The sequence below is a fragment of the Panthera onca genome, chromosome A2 (genome assembly GCF_046562875.1).
Source record: "Panthera onca isolate mPanOnc1 chromosome A2, mPanOnc1 haplotype 2, whole genome shotgun sequence".
Lineage (NCBI taxonomy): Eukaryota > Metazoa > Chordata > Mammalia > Carnivora > Felidae > Panthera > Panthera onca.
The window spans coordinates 125527990-125552486 of NC_138340.1; the positions used below are offsets into that span (position 1 = coordinate 125527990).

The 24497-nt window shown below is 37.2% G+C and overlaps 1 protein-coding gene across 1 annotated transcript in view; it reads right to left on the bottom strand.

Moving 5' to 3' along the window:
* Positions 1-22908, bottom strand: part of DPY19L2 (dpy-19 like 2) — a 94833-nt gene extending 71925 nt beyond the window's left edge. The window contains exons 1-5 of the mRNA XM_060632869.3: positions 22373-22908; positions 17946-17970; positions 16517-16604; positions 14318-14455; positions 2220-2340 (exon numbers count right to left, since the gene is read on the bottom strand). Coding sequence (XP_060488852.2) covers positions 2220-2340; positions 14318-14455; positions 16517-16604; positions 17946-17970; positions 22373-22748 — 748 coding nt within the window. The 5' untranslated portion in view covers positions 22749-22908. The remainder of the gene's footprint in view (positions 1-2219; positions 2341-14317; positions 14456-16516; positions 16605-17945; positions 17971-22372) is intronic.
* Between the last annotated feature and the right edge of the window lie 1589 nt (positions 22909-24497).

Here is a 24497-nt window from a genome sequence, read left to right on the forward strand (position 1 = left end):
ATAACTGTCTCAGTGCCTTGGATTCAAGGGTTCAGAACTTGCTGAAAACATTTGCTTTTCAGATTGCTGCTCTACTTAATAGTTACATAAGTACCTTCCCCTTATATCAGGTATTATTACATTTGTATTTTACACTTTATTGTAGTTACATTTATACGTTGCCCTAATGAAGTATTATTATACTGCAATGATTAGTTGGTGGTGTATTATTTTGTTTAGGTGATGTTGCTATTGTTCAGTATCTAGAATTCTCTGTAAAGTCACTTGCTGTATTACAGTAGAAGACCTACTGCATTATTTTTATCCTTTGCGACTTTCTTCTTCCTCTATGTATCCAGGCAGGTAGCCACTTGACCTCCCCACTTTCAGGTCTCCTAGGTATCTCAAACTAATGTAGCAATTCAAACCTGCTCCTTAAAACATCTTTTCAATGTTTATTTATTTTTGAGAGAGAGAAAGAGAGAGCATGAGTGGGGGAGGGTCAAAAAGAGGGAGATACAGAATCTGAGGCAGGCTCCAGGCTCTGAGCTGTCAGCACAAAGCCTGATGTAGGGCTTGAACTCACAAACTATGAGATCATGACCTAAGCTGAAGTCAGAAGCTTACCTGACTGAGCCACCCGGGCACCCCAAACCTGCTACTTTTAAAAAGTTTTTTTCCATTCAAAGAAACTATCACTTAAGCCAGAAACCAATGTTAACAGGACTTCACTCACTTTCCCCTCCCCCATCAATCGGTTACCCAATCTTGTCAATTCTACTTCCAATATCCCACAAATCTCTGCATTTCCCAGTTATCTCCCCCCCCCCCCCCCCCAACACACACACAACAACCGCAATCACTTGCTAAGAGCTTAATAGTCTCCTCCTGGTCTCACTAAACCCACTTTTGTCCTTTACTAATATATTTTCCATACAACTGTCAAAATAATGTTTTTAAAATGTTAATCTGCTAACATTCTTCAATGAATAAAGTACAAAATACAAAATCCTTAACCAGCATGTGGCCTTTTGTTTCTGACCCTTCCTTACACTGCTAGCATCACTTCACACCATTTTTTCTTCTTTCTCTCTCTGCTCCCAAAAGTCTAGCCTTCTTTCAGTTCTCTCTTGCGTCAGGACTTCTGAATATTCTGGTTCCTAATCTTGAAACACTTCTCTTTTACTCCTAAACTCAGCAACCTTATTTTCTTATTTACAATATCCATCGCAGTTGTAACCACTAACACCCCTCTTACGTGTAAACTCTATGAGGGTAAGGTCTATGCCTACCTGGCTCATCTGGGTTCTAAGTACAAACAATAACCTATCACTTAGTGGCAACTTAATAAACATCATATATGTGTGTGTGTACATATATATATGTGTCATATATACACACACACATATATGGCAATTTTTCCCCATCCTTCAGAAAAAAATGTTAACTTCTAAGCTGAGTCATTACAAAGTTTCTCATTTTATGAAACATTTTCTTGATTACTTTGTACAAAAAAAGTCTAATCGCCCCTCAACTATCCCCTATCAATGCTATTTTAGATGCTACAAAGATCAGCTGAGAAAATTAGAAAAATGTAAGGAAAATACAGAAACACAGATTTAGCGGACATTCTAAGAAATAAATGTTGTATAAACAAATCTAAAAAATATATTTATAAAATACAGTTAAGTAGTCATGTAGAGAATATGAAGAAATAAGAAATGCAAATATTATGCAAGTAGATAAATGTGACTTTGAATAAAGTTCTTAGACTTTAAAAGTGCTAAACGACAAATATCTCAAATAGAAGTGACAATTATAGATCCTGGGAAACTGAGGATTCCAAACGGGGTTCTTTGACAAAGGTGCCAATGAAGATGTATACGGAGAGTTCAAGTAGAACTATTCATGAACTGTGAGAATATAAGAAACAGTATTTCTAAAGCAATCTATTAATTGCACATTTGATTTTTATGTATGTATGCATAACCAAATTTTTACATGAACAATTACAGGTAGATATTTGACTGTTTACTCTACATCCCCCAATTTTATACATTTAAACTACCCCAAAACTTTTTTTAAATCTTTTTATTCTATTTATACTCTTTTAATCAGCTCTACAGTGTTTTAAAGAAAACAAATCACAGTAATTTATAATTCTTAAAATGAGTCACCACTCTATAAAACATTTTTGTAAATATTAATGACAACATGGCAGCATTTAGAAAGAAACCTGCCTTCACAACTTTGAACTTCATTTAAAGGTTCTACTCTGGTGACATTCCAGCAGGTCTTAGCTTCTAGCCCAAATAAACTCATTATTCCCACAAATATACGATACCAGAAGGCTATAATCACCTACAAAGACAAAAACAAAAAGAGATGATGGAGAAAAATATCTTCATAAGAAAACTTTTTCCAAAATACTACTTTATGATGGCTTCCTTTGACATTATAAACTTTTGACAAATTTATTTAAATCATTTCACTTGGAAAACAGTCCTTTTAAAATTATATATATATATATACACAATAAACTAAAGTTGTATATTACTAATTAATGCACATCTACAAAAATGTATGTTATGATCAATATCTCTGTAATATGTTCTTGTAATCAATTCTACAACATAAATAACAGTAGCTGTAAAATCAAGTATAATAGTACATAATTAAAATATGGTGGTTATTAATAGCAAAATACAATGATTTACGGGAATATTTCATAACATTTCATTTACTGAATTTATTTTCTTTATAGTCTACAAAATATAAAACCAACTGCATATGGGATAATAGCTCCTGCACCCATTAAAACTTTAACCAAGCAGGTGGCTCAGTTGGTTAAGTGTCCAACTTTGGCTTAGGTCATGATCTCACAGTTCGTGGGTTCAAGCCCCACATCAGGCTCTGTGCTGACAGTTCAGAGCCTGAAGCCTGCTTCAGATTCTGTGTCTCCCTCTTTCTTTGCCCCTCCCCTGCTCACACTCTGTCTCTGTCTCTGTCTCTCTCTCAAAAATTAAAAAAAATTAAAAAAACAAAACAAAACTTAAACCAAGCAGATTTAATTAACTAATTCTTCCCAATCTGCAATCCACTTTGGTGAAGTTTAAAGACAAGGGAAAAGGACAACAACAGAAAATTACAACAAAATGCTCATGGTTGGGAGATTTTAAAAAAATAATTTTATAGATTTGGGAATAATACAAAATCATTGGGAAAAGAAATAAAAAAATAAATAAATAAAGAGTTTAAAGTGAAAGTGAAAACCACCTAGATCTATTTTTAGTATTTTGGTGATCATACCTCCAGTTTCCCCCTTGGTATACAAAAACACACACAGAGCTAAAGTGATTCAGGATTATATATTATCTAAGATGCTAATGTAATATGCATCACCAAACATAATAAACATCTTTCCATATACGAAAAGTATAGATTTACTGTTTTATCACTTACTTGTATAAAACTGGCCTTATGCAAAAAGTTATATATTCTTGTGTATTTATCACCCATGTACAAAAACTTTATTACATTAAATGCATGTGCTAAATCTAGAATTATACTCCTTTCTGGAAGGTAGCTTGATATAATAGGGAAGCATTGCTTTGAAGTCAGAATTAAACTCAAATTCTGACTCTGTAAGTTATGGTTTTGATAGTCTGAAGTAACCAATCCTTCAACCTCTGAACCTCACACACCTCATCTCTAAAAGGACATTAGTGATAACCATCTTGTAAGAGTGATGGGAGATGAGAAATTACATACTGGCATACAGTTAACCATTAAATGCTTTGCCTTTTTAAAACATATTGTTCCACACTTAACACTTTCAGCTGTAGGTGAGAAATTAATCCCCTGATGAACGCAAAAAGTATGGAAGTCCACTTCAACACTGCAGAACTAGAGAAGGTTGCATGCAAATCCAGATCTCCACATTGTATCTACGCAACGGGAAATGAGATTGAATGACTCCTTGTTGCCTCGTCCCTTATAATGCTATGAAGTTTACATTATCATGATTACTCTTTCATAACATCAAGGAAACTGAAAACTGCTAATTATTCAATAAGTATCTCTGAACAAGTGAAAAGAAAAAAATTAGCTAAGAGACCATACTGTTGGAAATTAAGGAAACAAGAAACAGAGATTTTACTATATAAAGTTCTAAAAATAACCAAAAAAGTGAAAATAAGTATCAAAGGCTGGGAGAAAGGGAGCTAGTGTAGTAAACTAAATCCTCATCCTACACACAGAGTAAGTCAACATCAACTAAAGTGGAAGATTCAAGAAATAGGTTGTCTTTTGATTTTTGCATTCATGCTATAGTTACACAGGTAATCACAGAATTAAGAACAGAAGAGTGTCTCTGAAGGGTTAGCTGGGAAATAGTCAAAGCTGGTACAGAAAACTGCTTCTTTCATCTTAGATCTCAGGCAGGTCCATACTATACAATTGTTACTATTGCAAATGACATTGAGAAGTACTTACAGAAATAAAAAAAGAAAAGAAGAAAGAAAGAAGGAAAGAAAGAAGAGAAAAGAAAAGGAAAGAAAAATAAAGCTAGAAACCAAAATTAAACAACACAATACCAAATATACGATGGGTCAAAGGAAAAACCATTTGGAAATTAAAAAATAACTTGAACAGAACCAAAATGAAAAAACAACATATAAATGTTTAAATACTATGAATTTCTGTTTTGGGAAAGATGGAGTAGATGTACTTTCTCCTATTTCTCTAAGTGAGACTAAAGCTCTTGGGAATTATATAAATCAAATGTAAGAAAACTTTGAAAGGTAGAGAAAAGGCAAGCTAGCCAGGGATCTTAGGACCGACCTAAGGCACAAAATGGTGATGAGTTTCTGGGACTTTCTTTTTGCCTCATTTTCTCAGAATTGGTGTTAAAGATCCTGGCAACAGAAACACCAATGGGCGCAGACACAAAAAAGACCAACAGGAAATACAAATCAAAACCACACTCAGATATCACCTCATACCAGTCAGAGTGGCCAAAATGAACAAATCAGGAGACTATAGATGCTGGAGAGGATGTGGAGAAACGGGAACCCTCTTGCACTGTTGGTGGGAATGCAAATTGGTGCAGCCACTCTGGAAAGCAGTGTGGAGGTTCCTCAGAAAATTAAAAATAGACCTACCCTATGACCCAGCAATAGCACTGCTGGGAATTTACCCAAGGGATACAGGAATACTGATACATAGTGCCCCAATGTTTATAGCAGCACTCTCAACAATAGCCAAATTATGGAAAGAGCCTAAATGTCCATCAACTGATGAATGGATAAAGAAATTGTGGTTTATATACACAATGGAGTACTACGTGGCAATGAGAAAGAATGAAATATGGCCCTTTGTAGCAACATGGATGGAACTGGAGAGTGTTATGCTAAGTGAAATAAGCCATACAGAGAAAGACAGATACCATACGGTTTCACTCTTATGTGGATCCTGAGAAACTTAACAGAAACCCATGGGGGAGGGGAAGGAAAAAAAAAAAAAAAGGAGGTTAGAGTGGGAGAGAGCAAAAGCGTAAGAGACTGTTAAAAACTGAGAACAAACTGAGGGTTGATGGGGGGTGGGAGGGAGGGGAGGGTGGGTGATAGGTATTGAGGAGGGCACCTTTTGGGATGAGCACTGGGTGTTGTATGGAAACCAATTTGACAATAAACTTCATATATTGAAAAAATAAAAATAAAAAATAAATGAGGAGAAAGGAGATGTAGCACTTTTTAAAAATCATGACCTTTGCTTATGCATGGCGTCTTTCTAGGTAATATGCAAAGCTATATTCTCGAGTCAAAATGAAAATGTGTGAACCTAACTCCTTGAATGGCTTTTGTAAACAAGTTGCAAACACAGCCAATCTATTCTCATACCCTTGGTCATAGTACTTGAATACACGTGGTAATAAATTTGATTTAAAAAAAAAAAAAAAAAAAAAAAAAAAAGACCAACAAAAGCCTTCTCTCTCTAGCTAAAGGACCAGGAAAGCAGAGGCCCAGGAATACATAAAAATTTTATAGACAATAATATCTCTCAACCAAAAACCACAGAAAACAACAATAAAAACATGTGGTCCCACTCCTACCAACAAAGGTCAAATTGAGAAGAGACTTCAACCTTCTTTAGGGTTTAACAAGTCACCCCAACTTACCCACTGGGATGTTGTAGGAGAAAACCAACTAGGAAGCTCTCTATCTTCATGGTGTCAGTATAGACCATGTAGGGAGCCTGGACTTCTACCCTAACCAGAAATAACTTAACCCTTTCCTTTCTCAGTGGGGTAATGTCAGAGGAGGCCTAGTGAAGAGTCAGGGCTTTTATTACCACCCAGGGGTAACAAAGCCATCCACATTATGGTGTCTATAGAGATCACAGAGTTAGTCAGATTCTGATCCCTTCAATGGCAATGAAGAGTACCCCCACCTTGGGGTTAACAGAGGCCAGGGGAAGAATATGGACTTCCATACCCATCTGGCAGTAACAAGATGACTCCAATGAGTCAATTATGAATGTACTTGAAACAAATAAAAACACAGAAAAGTCTTAGTCAAGAAATTGAAAGTTTTAGCAAAAAAATAGAAGATATGAAAGAAACAAACAAAAAATTTTAGAACTGAAAAATACAATAACCAAAATTAAAACTCAATGGATGAACTTAACAGGAGAATGAGGGGGATAGATGAGAATAATCAGTGAACTAGCAGATATAACAATAGAAATTGCTCTGAATAACAGAAAAAAAAAAAAACCAGACTGAAAAAAATAAGGTTATCTATGGATCTCTTGGACTATTACAAAAAAATCTAACATTTTTTATCACTGAAGTTTTGAGAAGAGACACAAGGAAACCAAAGCTGAGCAAACAAAAAATAGTATAAAACCAAAGAAATCCTCACCAAGACACATCACACTTTTGAACACTTGTGAAAACTGAAAAAGAAAAATATTGAAAGCAACGAGTAAGAAAACAAAATCTTACCTAAAGGAAAAAAAAAAAATTCAACTGATGACAGATTTCTCATCAGAAACCATGAAGGGCCAGAATGAAGTGGCACCTTTACCAAATGCTGAAAGAAAAAACTGTCAACCTAGAATCCTATAACCAGCAAAATACAGCCTTTAAGAATTAAAGGGAGTTGGACATGAGGGATGGAACAAAAAAAAAACCAAACAACAAACTAGGAAAATATGTTGCTAGCAGACTTACCCTAAAAGAAGGCATCTTAGAACATCAAGAAGGAAGGAATTTTTTTTTTAATTTGTTAATGTTTATTTATTTTTGAGAGAGAGAGAGAGAGAGACAGACAGACAGACAGAGACAAGGAGCACAGGGGAGGGGAAGAGAGAGGGAAAAACAGAATCTGAAGCAGGCTCCAGGCTCTGAGTTGTCAGCACAGAGCCCAATGCAGGGCTTGAACCCATGAACTGTGAGGTCATGACCTGAACCAAAGTCAGATGCTTAACTGACTAAGCCACCCAGCTGTCCAAGGAGGGAATTTTTTTTAATGACTAAAGTAAAATAGATTTCCCTTCTCAAATTAAAAAAAAAAAAAAAAGTTTGAAGGGTAAAACAAATATCATAGTACTGTCTGTCTGATGTAGTTTTAAATGGATGTAGAGGAATTATTTAAGATGATGATGTTATAAAGGGAGAAGGGTAAAGAGATGTAAAAGGGGGTAAGTTTTATGCACTATTTGAACTAGTAAAATGATAACAGCAATAGACTGTAATAAGTTACATATATGTAATATCTACAACAACCACTAAAAAAGCTACATAAGGAGATATATTCAAGAAGTATAGACAAATCAAAATATAATTTTTAAATCTTCAAATAACCCATAGGAAGACAAAAAAAAAAAAAAAAGAAAACAGAGAAATGAAAACCCAAGGACAAACAGAAAACAAAAAATAACAGACTCAAGCTGAAACAAATTAATAATTACATTAAATGTAAGTGGTAAAATACAAAATTAAAAAATGTGAGATTGACAATTAAAAAACATAACTCAACTATCTACAAGAAACTCACTTCAAATATAATGAGAAAGGCAGACTGAAAGTAGAAGGATGAAAAAAGATACCATATACACATTAATCAAAAGAAAAAAGTAACTATGTTAGTATCAGGAAAAGTAGGCTTCAGAGCAAACAATTTATAAGTGAAGGGGGTAGGATTATTATATAATAATAAAAATCCAACAAGAAGACAGCAATCCTAAATGCCTATGCACTTCACACACTGCTGTAAAATATATGAAGAACTGATAGACCTAAAAGGAGAAATAGATGAATCCACAATTATAGTTGAAGACTTCAGCATTCCTCTCTCAACAATGGATAGATGCTAGACAGAAAATCAGCAAGTACTGAGAAAATATCACCACCACCATCATCCAACAGCATCTAATCAACATTTATAAAATACTTCACCCAATAATAATGTAATACATACTTTTTTCAAGTGCCCACAGAATATATCTCAAGAGGACCATATTCTGGGCCATAAAACAAACCTCAACAAATTTAAAAGAATCAAAATGATACAAAGTGTGTTTTCTAAACACAACGAATTTAAGCCACAAATGAGTAACAGGAAGATAAAAAGGAAATCTCCCAACACTTGGAAACTAAAAAACCCACTTCTAAAAAATCCATGGATCAAACAGAAAGTCTCAAGGGAAATAAAAAATATATATATTAAATTGAATAAAAATGAAATACAAAGTTTCCAAGTCCAGCATCTAAGAAGCTCATAAGTTGCAACTTCATCCTAACGAGTAAAAAGTTGAACAAACTAAAAGTTCAGTAATTCTTAGATCCATAAGAGAGGTTAGGTCACAAGGCAAACTCCTGCTCCCCAAATTTGAAAATGACAGGTAAATTGAGAGAATCACAACTTAGTGGAACAGAAACCCATGAGCAAAAACCTCCATGGGAACCAGTTGGAGAGTAGGAAAAACTAAACTATAATTGATAAATTGCTGGAGGCACAGGGTAGACAAGTCTGAGAATCACAAACTCCAGGGAGACCCAGTAATAGGGAAGTGCCAGATATTTATGAGTTTTACTTCTATGAGCTCAACAGGTTCTTACAGTGACTATCAGAGAAAAATACCCTCCCACTTCTGGCAGGGGAAGTGGAAAAAGGACCAGAGCACTGTGTTTTTCTTAACAAAGCCTGTCTCAGGAGAAATTATTTTACTAGAGCCTAACCTGCTAGGGTTTTATCAGAGCCCAACACACAGGGAAATGGGGGAAATACCAAATTTCAGCCCTATCTAGTCATCTTGTTGCACCTAAGTGGGAGGAAAAAACCTGAGAAGCACTTGTGAAGTTTACAGCCCAGAGGCACAGGTTCATAAAAGACTGACACCTACTAATAGGATTATAGAATGCCTCTTATCACCACGCTACTGGAAGCTTATTGACAGTGGTTCTTTCACCCAGGTCCAGCTATTAAGAAACAATTACAAGCCATACTAAAAGCCAAAAACAAGTTTGAAGAAACAGAACAGCATCAGAACCTGACATAGCAGGGATGTTGTAATTATCAAATTGGGAATTCAGACCAACTATTATTAATATGATAAAGGTTCTAATGGATAAAGTAAATAGCATGCAAGAACAGATGGGTAATGTAATCAGAAAGAGAAATCCTAAGAAAGAACCAAAAACAATTGCTAGAGGTATGTATGTATGTATGTATGTATAAATAAATAAATAAATAAATAAATAAATAAATAAATAAATAACAGAAATCAAGAATGCCTTTGATAGGCTTATTAGTAGACTGGACATGGATGAGGAAAGAATCTCTGAGCTTGAATATATTTCAATAGAAACTTCAAAACTGAAGAGCAAAAATAAAAAAAAGACAAAACAAAAAAATAACAAAAAAACATCCTGGAATATTCAAGAACCGTGGGACAACAACAAAAAGTGTACCTACATATAATGGGAATACCAGAAGGAGAAGAGAGAAGGGAAAAGAAGAAATATTTGAAATGGCTCAGAATTCCTTCCAATTAATGTCATGGGCACCTGGATGGCTCAGTAGGCTAAGTGTATGACTCTTGGTTTCAGCTCAGGTTATGATCTCAAGGGTTCATGAGATCAAGCCCCACGTCTGGCTCTGTGCTGACAGTGCAGAGCCTGCTTGGGATTCTCTCTATCCCTCTCTCACTGCCTCTTCCCTGCTTGTGTGCTCTCTCTCTCTCTCTCTCTCTCATAATAAATAAACATAAAAAAGAAAAGAATTCCCTCAAATTGATGTCAGACCACAGATCCAGGAAGCTCAGAGAACACCAAGCATGATAAATGCCAAAAAAAAAAAAAAAGAAAAAAAGAAAAAAAACTACACATATAGTTATTTAAACTACAGAAAATCGAAGACAAAGGAAAAATTCTGAAAGAAGCGAGAAGAAAAAACACATCTTACTTACACAGGAGTACAGCAAAGAATTACATCTGACTTCTCCTCAGAAACCATTCAAACAAGAGGAAACTGGACTGATAATGTTTAAAGTGCTGGGAGAAAAAGAAACCCAACATGGAATTCTGTATCATGTGAAAATATCCTTTAAAAGTGAAGGAGAAATAAAGACTTTCTCAGACAAACAAAAATTGAGGAACTTTGTAAAAAAGTTCTTTAGAGGGGATAGAAAAAGATATAGATCAGACATTGAATCTACATAAGGAAAAAAAAGAGCATCAAAATAAGAAAAGTGAAGATAAAAAGTTTCCTTTTTATTATTCTTAATTGATCTAACATATATAAGTTTTGTTCAAAATAGTAATAGCAACAATGTATTCAACTATGTATCATTATGAATGCGTGTAAGCTTATGTATAGATGACATTAATAACAGAAAGGATTCAGGGGTTGGGAGGGAGGAATTACCATTATTTTGTTATTATAAGGTACTGGCACTACCGTGGAAGTGATTTAATGTTATTTGAAAGTGGTCTTGGATTAGTCTAAATGTGTATTGTAAACTCTATGGTAACCAAAAAAAGTAAAAAAAAAAAAAAAAAAAGAATTATAACTGATACCCTAAAAAAGGAGAGAAAATGTAATAATGTAAAAGTTCAATTAAAACCAAAAAAGGCACAGAAAGACTGTTGGTCAAAATAGTAAAAAGAACAAAGGCCACAAATAGAAAACAGCAAGAAACACAGTAGATATCAGTCCAAGTTTATCAATTATTACTTTGAATGTCAATGATCTAAATGTACCAATCAACAGACAGAGACTGTCAGAAAGGATCAGAAAACAAGACCCAATCATACGTGGGTTTTGTTTTTGTTTTTAAGCAGGCTTAACACCCAAAGTGGGGCTTCATCTCATGGTCCTGGGATCAAAAGCCGGATGTTCTACTGACTGTGCCAGCCAGGTGCCCCACAACCATATATTATTAAAAAAAAAAAAGAAAAAAAAGAAAAAAAAAAACACCCAACTTTAAAAATAAAGACACCTATATATTAAAAATAAATGGAGTAAGATATACTATGCTAACACTAATTAAAGGAAAGTGGGAGTAGCTATACTAATCCCAAACAGAGCAGACTTTACCATAAAAAAGTTGTCACGGGTGGAGAATGGTATTACATTATAATAAAGGGGTCAATTCCACATGACATAATCCTCACCATGCGTGCATCTAACAACAGAACATCAATAAAATTGATAAGTCTCTAGCCAGGTTAACTGAGAAAAAAAGGGAAGACACAAATTACTAATATCAGAAAGGAAAGAGAGGACATCACTACAGATCCCATTGACATTCAGCAAATAATAAAGTAATGAGCAACACTTTGCCCATAAATTTTACAATCTAAATGAGCCAATTTCTTAAAAGACACAATGTTGCCAAAACTCACACAAGAAGAAATAGACAATCTGAATAGGACTATATCTATTAAATAAATTTAACAATAATAACCTTCCAAATCAGAACGCATCAGGCCCAGATGGGTTTACTACTAAATTCTACCGAACATTTAAGGAAGAAAGTATACTAGTTCTCTAGAATTTCCTCCAGAAGATACAGCAGAGGGAACGCTTATGAACTCATTTGTTGAGGCCAGCATTTTTGGTTTGGTAACCAGAAAAAGATATTACAAAAAAAAACTACACTACAAACAACATTTTTCATGAACATAGATGCAAAAATCCTCAAAAAAAAAAAAAAATCAGCTTATCAAATCCAACAATATATAACAAGATTTACATACCCAGACCAAGTGAGATTTACTGCCAGTATGTAAAGCTGGCTCAACATTTGAAACTGAATTAATATAATCCAACATATCAACAGGCTAAAGAAGAAAAATTACAAGATTATATCAATAGATGTAGAAAAAGCAATTGACAAAATTTAACAACTATTCAAGACTTTTAAAAAAAACTCTCAGTAAACTACGAATACAGGGAATTCCTTAAGTTGATCAAGAATATCTACAAAAAAAACTACAGCTAAAATTATACTTACTGAGGAGAAGCTTGAAGCTTTCCCACTAAGATCAGGAACAAAGTAAGGATGTTCCATCTCACTGCTCCTCTGATGAGACAACTCAGTGCGGGGAGCACAAAGGAGCACACAGGAACTTTTTGGAATTATGAAAATGTTTCAGAATTCAATTGTGGTGGCTACACAGTTTTACACATTTGTCAAACGTTTAACTCAAAGAACTGTACACTCAAAAATGAATGTATTTTATTGCATGTAAGTTATACCTCAGCAAAACTGATTAAATAAACAAAAAATAGCCAGAGAGAATATATGTATAACACATATTACTAAGGATTACTCTACAACGTATATAAATTTTGCCAAAAAAGCAATAAGAAAACATCCATCAAGTGGTGACAAAGAAAAAACCCAAATGACTATTAAACATGAAAATATTCTTAGCTCCACAAGTCCAAATTAAAATAAATAGCATATCACAGCAATTAGAAGAGCAAAATCAGAAATTTTGATAAACTGAAATCTAGTAAGGATAGAGGAAAAGGACATACTCCTACACAGCAGTGTGAATTGCTACATTTACTCCAGAGAGCAATTTAGCAGTATCTGATGAAGTTGACTAAACACATACTCTGTAACACAGTAATTCTACTTCTAGAACATATCCTACCAAAAAATCTTGCACCTATACACAATTAGAGAACATATACTATGAATATACAAGAATATATACTTTGGGACTATTTAAAAAAAATGGAAACAATTAAATATCCACAAAGAGGAAAATGGACAAATAATTTTGCAATTAATAAAATGGTTAAAATTAAAGAAAAAATATACACATACACAGGGTTCAAAAATATAATGTGAGGAAAAAGCTGTAGAGTGCTTTACTCAGTGTGAGAGCATTTGTATGGATTTATAAAAACACATGAAGCAATCCTTGAAAATCAGGAATGATGGACACACACATTATACTCATGTAGTGGATGCTTGTGGGAGTGGTGAAGGAGCAAACCAGACTGGGAAGCAAAACAAAGATGACTCTAACTGTATTTATAATGCTTTAACATACCTGAATCAAAAATTACAAAAGAATAGCATTTATTTATTCTAAGTGGTTGATCACACATTCACTTCTTTTCTCTAAATTTCTGTAATTTTCAACATTTCAAAATCAAAGGAATAATAATTTTTTAAAGCTATACAATATGAAATAGGCTTAAAAAGCACTAATTTTTAACAAACGTGCTGGATTCTGAGATAACTCAAAAGTAGTGCATACCATGACGTTAAATTAGCATTTATCCTAAGAGTTCAAAAATTGAACTAATTTTTTGTTGTTGTTTTTCCAATTTCTAGAATCTACAGACTAGAAAATCCATACTCTTTTAGGCTAAGCATTAGAAGATATTCATAGACCTCTGACTATGTAACTAAATAAATCTTGCTTTATTAATGTAACTCCAAGGTCGCTGTTAGTGCTCATGACTTTCAGTGTCCCTTCATGAAACCAGTATTGCCCATTTGCAGGGTCTCAAAAGCCAACAGACTATCCCCATTTAGACACATCTTGACTCCTTCCCATTTGGCTCCTCTAAGTATGCTGGTCATTACTTCCACACGAACGTTCATTTCTTTGCGTTTATGTCAGCTTAGTTTCTGGAGTCTTTAAAATTTAGGAGAGGAATTTTTGATTCTCTGCTCAACTATAAGGACACACAGTCAACAAGCCTTAAAGGTCTCCTTCCTTTTATGACATCATTGTGCTTACTTACTATTTTTATCTGATAAAAAAAGGATCATCTACAAATATTTTCTCCCAAATAGTACTCACCTCTGGATAAAGATGGAAGCGTTTCACTGTATTAATTACAAGGGGATATTCAGTGAGCCTATCATTCATAATCATCCACAGTCCTTCCAAAAATGAAGGTGCTTCAATAATGGTCTTGAAGTAGGAATAATAAAGTCCCTTTAAAAAGTATAAATTATTGATATAATTAAATATGAAAGTTTTTAGAACAATTTCTTCTGAATAAAAGGAAAAAGTCAATAGTAAAACTTCCTAATTTCTCCTTGCTACTGCATTCTTGGGCTCAAAAAAAAGGCATGCATTTTCAGGTTGTCGCTGTGCTATTCTTTCATATTTTCTGTATGCTTGAAAAACAGGTGGAGGGGTGGTTAAATGTTGCAAGGAATTTTTCTGGCTATGGTTTAAAACAGGAATACAAGGGAGCCTGGGTGGCTCAGTTGGTTAAGCGTCCGACTTTGGCTCAGGTCATGATCTCACGGTCCGTGAGTTCGAGCCCCGCGTCGGGCTCTGTGCTGACTGCTCAGAGCCTGGAGCCTGTTTCAGATTCTGTGTCTCCCTCTCTCTCTGCCCCTCCCCTGTTCATGCTCTGTCTCTCTCTGTCTCAAAAATAAATAAACGTTAAAAAAACAAAAACAGGAATACAATATATTTGTAATTCCAGCAAGCCTGATTTTGCCCCCACATTATGAGATTCCTAGAGGCTGAAATCTGATGAATTCTGGCATAAACAGAGAAGCCTTCATCTCCTTGTACAACTTTGCATATGCTTTTTTCCACCCCTTAACAACATACAATGGTCACGAGCAAAGATGAGACAGGATTCAGGCTTGCAACTTACTTCCTAGCTCCATCTAATGGCTCTGCACAAAGTGAAAGCTAACTAAATGTCAACTGACCACTGTTCATGACACAAATGCAGTCCTGAAAAGGGGATTATCTGAGCATATTATGCTAGCATAGGAAATAAGGACTTTATTAGGCCAGCAAAAGTGCTGTTTAGTTAAAATTCAGAGATTAACAAAAGCATGCTGTTTAATATTACTTTCCTCATCAATTTCCTGCTTATCTTCCTAAAATCTAAAAGCAAATAAAGGGCCACGTTGCTTGTAGTACATGCTTCCAAAAACATTAAAAATAATTTTCAACTCTACACTCATTCCTGCCTCATAAAACTTTGTTATTAACAGATCAAGCAATGCTAGAGGCTACTAGATTGAAGTTCTGTTTCAGCTGATGTCTGAAAGAGCATTTCCCCATAGTTTTGATTGCTAAAATAGGAGTTCATATAAGGATTGCTCCTTTCTCCTTAGGAGGGCAAGACAACACTACAATGAAAGAATATTTAATATGCGTAAGTCTTATACTTAGAGAAATAGAAAAATATAAAAATAAGTTTTTGTTAACAACAGCTGTTATTTTTATGCCTGGTACTGTGTTATGTGCTTCATTCATGATCTCCCTTCATATTCCATAAAATCCTGTAAAGCTGGAATTATTTCTAGATGACAGATGAGATTACTGAGAATCTGAGAGGTTGACTGACAAGCCGTCAGACAACGAAGCACAGACCTGCTATCTGAATCCAGTTATTGTCATCAAAGCCCACACCCTACCCACAGCTACACAATTCATTTAATAGTATTTTATATCCTCCCTTTGGAAATAGTATGTATGTTAAAAATTTAAATGCCACAAATATGCTAAATGTATCCAATTCTTCAAAGGTTTAAGGAGGCTATTGGGGTGAGATTCAAAAAGCAGTGGGTGAGGTAAAAATTGTATGCAGATAAATCTGCAAGGACAGAAAGTAGAACAGAGATTATGAGGGGCTTGGGGAGAGGGGCATGGGAAGTTGGTGTTTTTAATGGGTATAGTTTCTGTTTGGGATAATAAAAAAAGTTCTGGAAATGAACGGTGGTGAGGACAAGAAATTTCTGGTAACATTTGGCACGCCTATATCGCTTCTTAAATGTTGTCTTTGTTTTCCTTCTTCCCCAGCTCTTCTGAGTGATCTTTACTATCTTTAAAAGAAGTGTGCATTAGAAGAGTAGGTAATGACATAAGTAAAAGAATCCTAAAACATTTTCTATTTAAATATTAAACCTAAGTTGTAGCTTGAGAAACAGTGCAATTCAACAAAAATTCATTTCAGTTCCTAATATATTTCCACCTTATAGTCTTACTATTCTTAAACTACAAATTAATTTATAAGAAACTAACCATTTCAGTTCGAAAAGTCATCTCCCGTTCTAAAGATGAGAGGTGAGAAAAATGACGATCATTTTCAAAAAGTGTTACTAAATGCATCCTAGAAAAAAAAAAAAAGATGCACCGTATTCTAAGAATAAGAACATTTCAAAACCATTACTCAAGTATTAAAGTACAAAAACCATGAAAAAAATAAAGTTTTGTAATAAATGAGATAATTTTATAATTTGCTTAATAATTTGTATATTTTTAGGCATTTATAATTCAGTGTGTACAGAGGTGAAATTCCTTAACCACAATTGTATATCTAAAACTCCCTCTCTGCATCACCCTCCTTCCACTCCAGGTCTCTAAATCAGAACAGAGGCAAGTTTCTGTTTAAGTTTCACAAGTGATTCTAATGTAACAGGTTGGAGAAATGCCTCTGTAACTATCAAAAAGCATGCGGAATTAAAAAAAAAATAAATTTAGATTAAAGCAGTTTTAAAATAAATACTATAAAAGGGATCGACTTTCAGGTGCCAAAGAGACACAGAACTGTATGTCAAGATATTTTATTAGTGAGACGCAAGAAAACAGCCATGGAGTGAAAATAGGAGCACGTGTGGTAATAATTAGTCAGCAATTCTGCTATCCTTAACTTACCGAGTAGATGCTTTCCAAATACACAGAAAGCAAACTTCTATATATCAACCCTGTCTTCACGTACCTTGATTTACATGTAAGACATACATATGTCAGGGTAACAGTAGCTATAAGAAATGTTTCTTACCATTACAGCCTTAGTTCTAAAATCAAAATCTCCCTGCAAACTGAATGGCCAGAACAGCACTGAAAATATGTGAGGCAGATCCCACTCTTCCTCAGAGTAAAAATTCCTGAGCTCTTTATAGAAATGAAAATACATCAGAGGAAAAATATTAAATTACATATAGTTTTTATAGACAGGTCACTTGTGTAAAATAAGGTACATGTGCTCATTTAATTCTGTAATACCACAGTAGCACCTTTAATTTCATTTCTACCTGATTTCCAGCTGACAAGTGTTACTAAAACTTATGTTTTAGTCACTATGTTTATGTTTTATGTTTGAAACTTATGTTTACGTCACTAACAACACACATTTACTGTAAGATAAGGGAATTTTTTTAGATGAAATAAACATGCATAATACACTAGAAAGCTAGATATTTAAGAAATATAGTGGTGAATCCTTGGGTAACACAAAAATATTTTAATTCATAAGTACTATTCCTTTAATGCATCTATTTTGTAAATGCTGCTTCACATGTTTTATTTTAAATAACAAATTTGTGTAAACTGGTATACAGATATTATATACACATAGCAAGCGGTTATTGTCTTATTGTTTGTATGCAAACAGCAATGTCAATTTTGAATCCAAATGTTTTTATTCTTTTAAAACTGTAACTAATCTTACCAGTGCAAAACTCCCACAAAGGCAGCTGGAAAAACAAACAAAAAAGTCATTAAAAGCTGCTTTATCGTAATATACCCTTAAAACAACTACTTCAAATGCATTCCCTTCTATGCCTTAAGACAGCACACATATTTAGCAAGATGGCTAAATGATTCCACCTGTATAAAATAGGAAAAATTTACAAACAGACATAGAACAAATTATGAATAGTTCTCACCTCTGCAAGGGAGGGCCGAGGAGCAAAGGAAGATTTGGAAGACTAGATCTCATTCACATAAATTGCAAAAGAGTGATGAAATTACTGATTTTGTGCTTCTTTGTGATTTTCAGTTTATTCTCTCTTCTCCCTCTTATTCTCCATTTCTTTACAATAAAATTTTGAAAACAAGCGCATATATACACTATGCTCAGCTCAATCCTTTCAGAAGTGAATCTAGCCTACAGGAGCCACCGTGGACCACTTTCCCTCACGCTCATCAGAAGATGGTTAAATGCAGGAAATGCCTTCCTCAGCAGCACACCTGAAAGCCCCTATATATGGAGCTTGATTGCTCCCAGACACCTGGCCTGGGAGACCCATCTAGAGCCGCCCTGTCTGCGCCCTATGAATGAGGCTTTAACAGAGGGCGTGGAGACAGGTCAAACAGTGACACTCCTGTGGGTATGGAGATTTTTTTGAGGAGCTCCAAACAATGACTCCTCTGGTGGCTGGAACACTGCTTGTTTTCAAGGATACAACGGAGCTGGGGAAGGGGCACGGGATGAGGCCTAAATAAAACGCCACAAACTCTGCTGTTCTTACAGAATTGCAGTCGTTTTTTGAATACATGTTCTCTAGAGTACTGTAACCCTTTGGTTATTTTTGTAAATTTTTGAAAAATTGATTCTGACAATTTTCCAGGTACTTTTGTTACTGTCACAGAGGAGTGAATTCACTCAGCTATTCCTAATGTCCTATCTCCCTTCCAAGATTTTATAATAATATTTCTTATGGTTGTCCCAAATATGCTTGGCAAATCATTTTAGCAAACCACAAATTTGAGCCTCTTAAAAATTCAAGAAATTACTCACCTGGACTAACAAAATAAATTAAGTCGATAAAAAATTAAGTAATAATAATAAATTGCAATTTTGAAAAAAATTCCCAGCCATGCTTCTCCAGCTCTTGTTCTCCATGTTCCTAACCATCTGGTCCCAACCACTCTTTAATACTTCTCAGAAGATTTACTTGATTTTACATGATCAGCAACTATAGCCCATGGTCTGTTTTTGTACTGTCCACAAGCTAAAAATGCTTGTTACATTTTTAAAGGGTTGTAAAGGGTTGTACAGATATGGAAGAAGAACAGGCAATGGAGACTGTACGTGACCTGTGAAGCCTGAAATATTTACTGCCTGGCTCTTTATAGAAAAAGTACAGGGGTGCCTGGGTGGCTCAGTCGGTTGAGCATCTGACTTTGGCTCAGGTCATGATCCCACGGCTTGAGTTCGAGCTCCACATCGGGCTCTGTGCTGACAGCTGAGAGCCTGGAGCCTGCTTCAGATTCTGTGCCTCCCTCTCTCTCTGCCCCACCCCCCACTTACACTCTGTCTCCCTCTCTCAAAAATAAAGAAACGTTAAAAATTTTTTTAAGTATATATTTATTACATATGTTAGCTCTTTCTATCTCATATGTAATATACTCTGAACCACTTTGAAATTAAACCTATACCTGCTCTCTCACCTTAAAACAGATGCCCCTTTGATAAGGTTTCATTAGCCTTAAGATAAACACATACTACCTCATTCAACTTATATTTATAATCTCTTTCTCACTCTCTAGGCAATTACATATAGTGGCAAAAACTCTTAAAAATGGTGTTTAAGGAAAGGGAAAAGATCAAATATCCTACTTGAGCCATCTAGCTTTCCAAAAATCTTCAAAATATTCTTATGCCTCTCATTCCTTCCCTTTACCCCACATTCCACACCTGATAAAATAAGGTGTAATGAAGCCAATATTCTAAACGCATGAAGTGCTTATCACAGTCCCTTCCAAAGCTGTGATAAAAAGCATGTCTCCTGATCCTGTATCCTGTCAATCTCACCTCTGAAAGTGACCTAGCCTCATATTTCACTGAAATGGAGATCATCTGATACAAGCACTCCTAACTTCTTCTATACCCACTTTAACATTTCTGTATATACTAATCCTTGCTTTGCTATTCTCTACCATCTATCTCAGCAAAGGAACTATCTCTCTCTTTTCCAGTTACCTTCTCAAATTTGTGCCTCTAATTCCACTCTTCTCAAAGATTCCAAGACTTCAACTACTTCCTCTCTTGGAACCTGAATCTCACCCTCTCCCCTTGATCTTTCTCTCCGGCCTTCAATTCTCCTAAGCCTTTAAACACTTTGGTTGATCTAACAGCACTTCACTTCAAACTATGACAGATTCTCTCCCCCACCCATAACCCCATTTGCTGCCAACATTCTTGCACAACGTCTTTCTTTTATGTTTCTATGTTCCTGGTCTTTTTTTTTTTTTTTTAATGACCAATGGCCTCTTTAAATTCTTATGCTTTTCAAACCTCTCTCTAGCATCTGACCAGATTCTTAGATTTCTTCATCTTTTATTATACCAACTCTTCCAGTTTTTCTGGCCTCTGTTTTTATATGGGTATCTGGCTTTTCCTTTTCCTCCCCTCTCTGAAAACTAAGTAGAAGGGGTTTTCTCAAGTATCTCTGCTTTGCCCACTTTTCTCTCATTGGGAATCTCAATCCTCAAGTTTCAGCTCACTTCTACATGGATAATTCCCAAATCTATAATCCTCATTGCTGAACTTTCTCTCTCCCTGTCCTCCCACCTCGTCTACCTCACCACCTACCCAGCCCTCACAATATGCTTCCATCGACTCTCACCTCTCTCCTCCTCTCCTCTCCCCTCCCCTCCTCTCCCCTCCCCTCCTCTAGAGATCTCTTCTCTCCAGTCCTGCTGTTGCCACCCTCGCTAAGACCACTGTTGCCTTGATTCTGGTATTCCAATCATGTTTTTCTGTTATTCTCCAACCATCATGGGCCCATTTTACAAACCACTACCATGTTAATCATGTCACTCGATTTTAAAATTATTCAAGGCTAACACTGTGAATGTATCCACAGAATTGTTCACTTTAAAATGGTTAATTTTACACGACGGGCATTTCATCTCCTTAAAAAAAAGTTGGTTTTGTTTTTCTTTCCTTAAAGAATCCATCAGTTGCTTCCACAGAATGAAGTTCAAATTCCTTAACCCAAGTTTTGGGTTAGACTCTCCACTGCTCGTCCAGCCCACCTTGTGAACTTATTTCCCACTTTTGTCACCTTCCTTTGCAGTCTTACTTCACCTTTATATTTTCTTACTCCCTCCACTTCAATTATGCCATTCCTCGGGCCTCTAATACTTGCTGTCCTCTGCCGCACACAGCCAGATGTTAACTTTTGAATCACAATTCTAATCCCACCTTTTCCTAAAAGTCTTTGCTGACCTTATTTCCCACTTCCCATCTTAAAGTGTTAGTTTCCGCTTCTGAACTCTCCTAGCACTTAATATATTCAGTCCTTACTTCACCCAGCACTCAGGGAATGCCCTCAGTGTGCCAGACGTGGGTGCTCAGGAGCTGGTGTTTGGGTTGGTGAAACAGCGTGGTGTCCACGCTGATTCTGGATGTGGGATGTATGTGCTGCCACAACTACACATCTGATAAAATGTAAGTGTGAATTCCCATCTATTATTCCTCTCGTATTTGTTAATACCCCACATGTGGAGACCCATTCTTCTCTAACATCAGCAGTCAGCTTATGACTAAAAGAAATCACAACAACTTACATTAGCAGACATTTCTCCATGTTTCAACCTACATCAGTAGCCCATCTGAACGAGGACTAGGCTCAAATCTGATTTTACTGAAACGGCAACATTTAAATTAACTCTTAAACTACAGAAAATGAAGAATGTAAATAAACAATCTTTCAAGTGCTTTAAAAAAAATTCCCAAATCCAAGCAGTGAAGCTCTACAGCAAGATGGAAGTAAACTATTAAAGGTTCTCAGCTAATTAAACCAACACTTTATTTTGCTTTAAGGTACAAGAGGAACATGGGTGCCCCCAAGAAGTAGTCTATCGTTTTTAGAACCCGTGATAAATGGCTGCCCTGATTAAAACGACATTTTGGTGGTGGCACAGGGGGTGACCACGATGCCCCCCCCCCCAAACCCGGGACTCTGTTTTAAAACAAGAACCAGGGGGGCTGGAATTCTTCGGCGATCTTCCAGAGCTGGACCTTGTCATTAGAACTGCTAAGCTTGTTTGTTAAACTGATCTTGACGACTCAGCCAAACCGCTTCAAACCCGGGCTCAGAGGCCCTCCCGGCCTTGCCACGGGCGCCCCCGCCCCCCTCTGCTCACCTATGCCGAAGGAGGTCCTGCTGTTGACCTGTCGTCTCCGAAACTGCAGCACCTTATCCCGGAGCTGCTCCAGCAAACAGCTGAGGAACTGGAAGCGGCCGAGAAGAAGGGTCTTGGCGACCACTTCCATTTGCATGCAATTCTGCGCGTTCAGGTTTCGGGTCCTCCGCGGCGAGTAATCCCGGGAGCCCCCCGGGAGGTTCCCCCCGCCTATCGGCAAAGGCGGCTGCCGCTTTTCCGTCTCCGCCTGCGGCTCCTCCATCTCCGGCTCCCCGGCTCCGGTGGCCCGGCGCCGCCGCCGGGAGTGCACGGAGCGCGAGGACTGCACCGGCTCTGAAGCCGCTTCTTTGAGCTTACTCCTCGTTTGCCCGACCATTTTCTCATAGTCCCTGTTCAGATGGAGCTGGGTCTCTGGCTGGCGCGGGCCCAGCCCAGTCGGGCGAGGTCCGCTGGGGCCTGGCTCGGGTCGCGGCCTCAACGACTAGCCTCCGCCGCCGTTGCGGGCCGCCCGGTCGTCATGGCGACCGGAAAACCGGGAGGGAGGGGCCTGAGGTCCAGACCGCCCTGGCCCCGCGCGCGGTCCCCTCGCGCATCCCACGCGCGCAGCCCCTGCGCCCTGCATCCCGCGCATCCCCCAGGAGCACCCCTTGTCCCCCTAACCAGCCCCGCGCGCAGCACAGGCTCACTGCCCCACTCAAATCCCTGCGCGCGTCCTGGGACGCTGGCCGCCCCTGCGCACACCTTGGCTCCATGGTCCTGCTGGAGGGGAAGCAGGAGGAATTCCGATTTAATTATTATTATTATTTTTTCCTATTAGCTTTGTTATTTCAACCAAAAGCTTGTGCGTCGGGAAGTAATTGAAAGGGAAAGAGAGTTTAGTTGAAAGAAAGAACCATAGAAAGAGAGGGAGGTAAGGCACTTTTGGGAACATCTCTCCTCCCCTCCTACGCACACCTTGCATTGGACATTAAATGCCTCCTACAGAGAGGGATTGGTCGAAGGCCATAGGCAACATGTGGCAGAGCAGGCTGAGCCTCGAGGCCTCAGGTTGGCATGAGTTCAGTGACACCGCGGTTGCCCTTGGAGGGCGGCATTTATGAATCCATTCTTGAAGTGTGTGGACCTTGAAATTTAAGTTGTTTTATCAGCCAAAAAAAGGGGGGGGTTGCTGATTTAGGAATATCAGAGAAATGCAAGCTATAGGCAAAACCAGAGGTGAATGCAACAGAGAACTTATTAGGAGACAGTTGGGAGGGGTTATTTTGAACATTAAGAGTGCATGAGGATTTCTCATTAGCGGACTTGCTGTTTACCGATGTTTTTGTGGGAGATACAATGTACCTCTTTCTCAGGACTTGGAATTGATTCTTTCTTATTGATGCGTCTTTTGTTGGGGTCCGTAATTGACCTCCAGTGGTACAGTGTGGTAGCTCCCCCTTCTGGCCTTTAGACTCCGTTTGAAATGAGATTTCCTTCTATTAATTTTCACAAGTGGAAGTGTGTGTCCCAACTAATAATTGTTGCTAAGACAGAATTCCTTGGGCATAGAATCATTGTCCTCAGCGCTCTCACCTTGCTAAACCAGACCCTACCCAGCCCTACAGTCACCACATAGCCAAACACAATGCCACAGCGTCTGGCAAAGATGGACATGATTCATTGTCATTTTCCATGTCCTTTGGCATCTTTGGAGTCCACACATTCTTCACTTCCCATCTGTTTTATGATGGATCAGATTGAACTCCCCAATCCCCACCTCCCCCATCAAATCTATGGCTCATTTTGGCCAGATTAATTTTCCTGATGCAACATCTCTCAAAAATGTCCATGGTAGGGACGCCTGGGTGGCTCAGTTCCTTAAGCGTCTGACTCTTGATTTCTGCCCAGGATCATGGGATAGAGCCCTGCGTGGGCCTCAGCGCTGAATATGAAGCCTGTTTAAGAGTCTCTCTCCCCATCCCCCACCCCTCTCCTCTGCTTACATGAGTGCAGTCTCTCTCTCTCTCTTTCTCTCTCTCTCTCTCTCAAAAAAAAAAAGTTCATGGTTCCCACAGCCCACAAATGAAATGTAAACTTCTTGGCTTACTCATCAGTGCTTTCAACAATCAGCCCCCATCTGCCTTTT